Raw genomic sequence first — 5875 nt, 5'->3', positions numbered from 1 at the left:
TGCGATGTCTTAGAGAAGCTGTCTGACGTGGTCTATCGTGTGAGACTGGTCAAGCGTCGGAGAGTTGTGGCTCTCCACCGTGATCGACTGGCCCCGTATCGACCCCTGGCCTCAGCTGAGGGTCGTGGAGACTTGGACACTGATTCTGTGGACCTTGGTGACAATGGAGCTGTGGCTCTAACACCGGTCACCGTGCAGCCGTCCCCGGAAGTCACCGCCGCGACAGCGGGGCGCCCACAACGCCAGCGTCGCGTCCCAGCCAGGCTCATGGACTGACGTAGGGTAAGACTTGAGTCAAAGGGACATAGACTAAGTCTCGGGGGGGCTGTGTAGTGAACTGAGCCTAGCTGGTTCATGACTGAACTCCCATAATGCTGTGCAGTGTGTGTGTGTGTGTAATGTTGATGTTGGTTTTAGTGAGACTAATTGCGTTTACCTTGTCATGTATGTGTTAGCTGGTATAGTCTTTCTTTATGTTGTACCTCATGTGTTTACCCCGTGTATTGTATGTGACTACCCTGTTTGTGTATCGTGCTTGTTTAATTGACCTCCCTTGTGTTGCCTGTGTAATGACGTTCGTGTGTTTTGGTGCATAACCAATAAAACCATTCTGAGACAACTTCGCAGTTTGTTACAATATCTTATACCCTATTTGTCACGGTTACTTATAGATTTGATAGTGGAACGATAAGCGCATGAGACTTTCAGCTGGGGCACGGGCACTTAAATTGATCACGGTAGTTTAAGCTTACACTTAAACAGACAAAACATTCTAATATGAAAATGTAGATGCAATTGTTGTAAAATGGTAGCCTAGAAATCTAGACACGCCCCTAGCGGCAGCTAATTACATTTGCTGCCAGGGCTAGTCTAGCAACTCTCCGTTGACAATGTGAGCTCCAGAAATCGAATTATCCTCATTCATTGCAACCGCAGCATGCCTGCTTGCCGACGTTCAAACGAAAAAGATATCAAAGCACCGTTTGCGTTTGAATGTAGCACGATTTTTTTTTAAACAGCTGGACAAATGATTTAGCTAATTGATTATAGCCTGCACACCAGCCATTGTTGAACATTTAGCCTACCTGTACAAGACAGCCCAGCCTAACAAGCATGTTGCATGTTGTAGGCCTACTGTAGAAATTTCACTTAAATTGCAACCGCAACATGCCTGCTTGCCGACGTTCAAACGACAACGAAAAAGATATCAAAGCAACAAGAGGGTTGAGTCTGAATGACACGGAGTTCAGACTCATAGGCTATTGCTCCTTATAACAACCATCTATAAAAAAGTGTCTTTTCTTTTCTTTTTGAGCACGTCCGAATCCCAGGACATAATTAACGCACTGGACCTTATAATAGGCTCGAGATATAATTCCAAAGGGGGCAGATAGGGGCCTACTACACTTAAAACTTCTTAAAAAGATTTAACGAAGCTTCCCAAAATTTGAAATTGCGATCAGTGACTGGCATCGGGTGAAGCTTTTCGAAGTTGAACAGGCTAAAAACTATTTGCACACCTCAATGTCACAGGAGAGACTGGGCTCTCCCTTCTATGAATTGAAAAAGACGTTATACTGGCCTATGATTTCATTGCTGAGTTTGCGGCAAAGCAAGACAATGTTTTTTCAGAGTCAGGATATGGCGAGTCAGTGCATTTGTCCAATGTTAGCCTACAGACCAGTTTCCATAGTGCACATCTTATCAACAGTTTGAATGTCGTGTGTTTCTGCTCATTGACAAATACCGTTCAGCACAATGATTCATGCCCAATTAATTTCCCCAGTTAAAGTGTTCGCCTTTGTTACACTATTTGGTTTCGTGATGTAGCCTATGATAAACACCATATGGCCAAATATGTGACTCAGCTAATGTTATAGGTTATACAATTTCCCCTCTTAAAGACAAGCTGGTGTAGCTTATTAGACTAGGCTACTAAAATGCACCGACGGTAGCCTTGGCTATGTGTAAAGCAAGCTATCGCATGATTTCATGCACGTAAGTTCATGCATCTGTCAAGTTCGCACAGGGCCTCGCACCCCCTTGCGACGGCCCTGCAGCTCCTCCTAAGACAGCGAGGAAAAAGTTAAAATACGCGATAAACCCAGGGCAAGTTGACAGGTTTGTTTCGGTCCCGGTGATTATTTGTGAAATTGTGCAAACGACAGCCTTTTCAAGGCATTTCAAGGAAGGTGTCGTAACATGCAAGCTCCCAAATTGACCCAGTAGCCTACAGAAGACATCAATAAATTGTTGGGACTGGGGAGGGTCATGCGTTTTTTCTCAATCACTTTGGAGGGTCATAGAAAAATTTCTTGCTGGCGAGGGAGGGTTACGTCTTTTTTGACTAACGCTCCCAAAACTCCTCCGTTAGCCCCTTAAATAAATAACGAACAGTCCCTAATTGATTATAGCCTGTAGGCCACCAGCAATTGTTGAACAACAAAGTTACAAAATTGTTACATTTCAAGCTCTTTCACCTGATTAACAGGTGTTTACTTTAGCTCAATTACCAATGATACAGACACCATTTATTTCATATTTGTCATTTACCCCTGTGAGATCACGTGTATGATCATTTTCGGTGTGTTTTTGTGAGAAAACGAGGAAATTCAATTATAAAAAAGGTAAAAAACAGAAACAAGATTTTTGATCATTATTATTTCTTAGAACATAGTTTTTCATAAATTGTTATGGCTGTGTTGATTTAAAAGCCTAATAATGTGGTGGGTCCAACAGACCCGGGAACACTGGCTGTGTAACAAAAATATGAACACCTTACAAGGGTTAAACAATTGTGTCAATTCAGCTATTTCACATCAGAATTTACATTGAAGTAAGAGGAACCTGGATGAAGTATTGCAAGGGTGATGATATGCTTGGTTGAGACTTTAAACCATGGGTAAAATAAAGCATATATTATTGGGTTCATGCAGGAGTTAAGATACATAATCCATACAAGACAGTTAAATAGATAAGATAATGATTCAGTGCCGTATGCAAAAATGCCTAAATTATATGGCATATAGCAGAGCAAATAAACTGTAACGAGTACCCCTATTGTTTTTGCAGCTTTACGGCTGGATTTCTTACTTCTTATTGTGTGTTTGTTACCAGCCCTTTCTCTTTCTGTAACAGAGTTAATCACCTTTGTATGATACTTAGCTGTATAGAATATTTTCATGTTTAAAATTATAACCGTGGAACAAGGCACAATGAATGACACAAAAACATCACCAACAATCCATGAGAAACTGATTGTGAGCAGACACTCTCCGTGACATGTCCTGTGAGGCTCCATTTCAGTAAGGTGGTCATAAAGCAAGAAGAACATATAAAGTAGACAAATACACCAGCCTAGAACAACAATTATAACTACTTTGTTGTGTGTGACCTTCAATGAGTACCTTAAAGGATCACTGACTGCAATGAAACGATCAATGGAAATTAAGACAAGGCTGCAGAGAGATCCTGCAAGAGCCACATAATAAATGAAAGGGAATATGTTACACAGCGTGTCCCCAAAATACCAGCATGTTTCAATTAATTGTGACCCATCCACAGGCATGACAGTCAGTCCGATCAATAAATCTGCCACAGCAAGAGAGAGGATGAGCAGGTTGGTTGGAGTGTGAAGCTGCTTGAAGTGAGAAATCGAGATGATCACAAGCAAATTTAGAAACACGGTAGACACAGATATTGAAGACAAAAATATATACATGATGATGTATAGTGCCTGTGGCCTGACAAACTTTGTACATGAAGAGTTCAGGGCTGGATAACAGCGATCAGCTCTCCAGGGGTCTTCCATTACCGTGACTGGTTGTCCTGACGATAATATTGTCCCAGCTTGGCAGCACACCCAACTTTTCTACTGACTACTCCAGATACTCATCTTGTATTTATATGTTGGTGAAACAATGGCAGCTGTGAAAAACAGATCCTCATGTGGATTGCTATCTATTAATAACAAAGTCTGGCCCACCCATAATGATCAAACGTATAATGGGATGTCTTTGAAGTTCCTGTGGGTGCAATGGCCAAATACTTTAGTCCATATAGTGCACATAATACTAATATGTAAGGTTTTGTATTGCATTTACTTTCATACCAACTTCCTAGTTTGGCATTATTGAGATATGTTGAGCATACCAAGGATGTCCCGAACACCCAATTATCCATTTTTCTATCCAACATTACATTACACAAATACAAAATCAGGATACAACTCCAAATTAAATCTGAAATATGCATTTTTTTGACTTGCAAAATGGGATGTCATTGAAGTTCCTGTAGGTGCAATGGCCAAATACTTTAGTCCATAGTGCATATAATACGTAAGGGATAACGGCCGCCGAGGTGTCCTGTTATACAGAATTAATGGACGATGGCGAGGGCCAAAGAACTCCCTGACGCGCAGCGGAGGGGTGTTGCCTCCGGTCGAGTCCATTAATTCCGTATAACTGGACACACCTCGAAGGCCGTTATCCCGCTTATCACCCGGTTGCCACTGTAAAGCAAAGGAAACACGCGGTTCCGTTTAAAAAGAAGGTCACTAGTTCAGCTTGTACAACTTTCGTTGGCCCTATAACAGCGATAGCATGGACAGTTAGCTTGTTTACCGTTGATTCCATTGTTGCGAAGCCTGCCTCCAGGCTCAACCGTCGTCCTACTATTGTTGTTATAGTTACCATTCATAAGCATTGATATTGTTGATTCCATTGTTGCGAAGCCTGCCTCGTGGCAGCCGGTTCGTGGCAGCCGATTCGGTACAGCAGAGGTCATCCACAGCAAGCTGCCTTGTGTGACCGTTTAGGCATGCAGAAAACATGCACAACACCATTACATCTACAAAGTGATGGCCTGGTGGAGCAGTTTAATTTAACTATGCAACAGCAGCGAGCCATACTCACAGCAGACCACCAGCGTGACTGGGACAGACATATTCCTTTTGTGTCGATGGCATACCGCTCTGCTGTCCAAAGCTCTATAAACTGCACCACTGCTTTACTAATGCTGGCCAGAGAGATTTGGACGCCTGCAGAGCTGGTATTTGGTAGACCACCGGACATTGAACTCTCACCGGGGCCGAAGTATGCTTGGAAGCTTCAGGATCGCCTAGAAAAGGCCCATGCCTTTGCCAGGGACCAGCTGGAGAAGGCTGGCATGAGGCAAAAACGGAACTATGATGTGAGGAGTAATGGCAGAGACTTCCAGGCCGAGGAGTTGGTCTGGGTTTATACACCTAAACGGAAGAAGGGATGGTGCCCCAAACTGGACTGCCACTGGGATGGCCCTTGTAGGGTCATCGGGCGTGTGGGCGAGGTGGTCTATAGGGTACAGGTTCCCCCTAGGGGTAGGTGGGTTGTTCTCCACCAGGACAGATTAGCACCATACAGAGGGAATGCTGTGCCATTATTTGAGCTGGGGCCTAGTTCACAGGCAAACCCCGTGCCCTCTGCAGATTCAAATTCCTCAGCCTCCCCTTCTCCGATGTCCCCCAGCCTTAATGTCCCTGACACCCCCTCAGCATTCCCTGCTCAACCCCCTGTATCACCGCAAGGCAGACCGGGACCAGGCCCAAGCAGGCCACAAAGACAGCGACCGCCACGGTTTAATGACTTTTGCATGACATCTCGAGGGAGAGGGGCTTTGGGGGGGGGGGGTGCCTTTTAGGAAAATTGAGGGGTGGAGTTTACGTGAGTGTGCGTGTGTGTGTGCGCAGGTGCGACTGATTGCTCTGTTGAGCGTGAGTTGTGGCCCAAACAGCAACTCGTTTCTGTTATACTTGTTGATAATAAAGTTCGGGAAGTTTCATTCCTGTGTGATAAAGTGTCCGGAGTATCACAATATTGTAGCACTCGGCTCAATTTAC

At 44.1% G+C, this 5875-nt stretch overlaps 1 protein-coding gene across 1 annotated transcript; it reads right to left on the bottom strand.

Moving 5' to 3' along the window:
- Nucleotides 1-2809: 2809 nt before the first annotated feature.
- Nucleotides 2810-3811, bottom strand: LOC143112256 (trace amine-associated receptor 13c-like). The gene has a single exon (XM_076274514.1). The coding sequence runs from the start codon at nt 3809-3811 to the stop codon at nt 2810-2812; it is 1002 nt and encodes a 333-aa protein (XP_076130629.1).
- Nucleotides 3812-5875: the final 2064 nt, after the last annotated feature.

Source organism: Alosa pseudoharengus, unplaced genomic scaffold (assembly GCF_046254945.1).
Source record: "Alosa pseudoharengus isolate Yale_2024_CS ecotype anadromous, Long Island Sound unplaced genomic scaffold, YU_APseudo_1.1 YU_APseudo_1.1_scf_8, whole genome shotgun sequence".
Taxonomy (NCBI): Eukaryota; Metazoa; Chordata; class Actinopteri; order Clupeiformes; family Clupeidae; genus Alosa; species Alosa pseudoharengus.
The sequence above is the reverse complement of the archived record's forward strand: the minus strand, read 5'-3'. Positions and strand labels throughout refer to the sequence as shown.

Excerpts from the sequence above, each read along its gene's own strand:
- LOC143112256 (XM_076274514.1), bottom strand. The coding sequence starts at position 3,811 with ATGGAAGACCCCTGGAGAGCTGATCGCTGTTATCCAGCCCTGAACTCT.